Source organism: Brassica oleracea, chromosome C9 (assembly GCF_000695525.1).
Source record: "Brassica oleracea var. oleracea cultivar TO1000 chromosome C9, BOL, whole genome shotgun sequence".
Taxonomy (NCBI): domain Eukaryota; kingdom Viridiplantae; phylum Streptophyta; class Magnoliopsida; order Brassicales; family Brassicaceae; genus Brassica; species Brassica oleracea.
Genome location: NC_027756.1, coordinates 43,075,155 through 43,075,491, shown reverse-complemented (window position 1 = coordinate 43,075,491; position 337 = coordinate 43,075,155). Strand labels below are relative to the sequence as shown.

The window sequence follows — 337 nt, the reverse complement described above, 5'->3', positions numbered from 1 at the left end:
ACTCCTCTCAATAACAAATGTACCAGATGCACCTTCAAGTGCCAAATGTACCAGATGCGCTTCTCTGCGCTAGATGTACCATCTCTCTCTTTGCCTCAGATGTCCCTTCGGACCAGATGTGTTGCTATGACGAACCAGACGCCCTTTAACGGCCAGATGCTCAACTAGAGCCAGACGTTCATCATCAGCCGAATATCCCAATGGACCAGATTCCCCAACGGACCAGATGTCCTTGCGGATCAGATGCCCCAATGGACCAGATGTCCTTTCAAACCGAATGTCTTTTAGGGCTGAATTGTATACATGGTGAGATGAACATTCGCAGGACACAGAAAAG

General features: G+C 48.4%; 1 protein-coding gene across 1 annotated transcript in view; it reads right to left on the bottom strand.

Annotated features, from left to right (window-relative positions):
* LOC106315097 (L-type lectin-domain containing receptor kinase I.8-like) overlaps positions 1 to 337 on the bottom strand; it is a 10,603-nt gene that overhangs the window by 7,575 nt on the left and 2,691 nt on the right. The window contains exon 4 of the mRNA XM_013752867.1: positions 136 to 265. Within this exon, the coding sequence (XP_013608321.1) occupies positions 136 to 265 (130 nt within the window). The remainder of the gene's footprint in view (positions 1 to 135; positions 266 to 337) is intronic.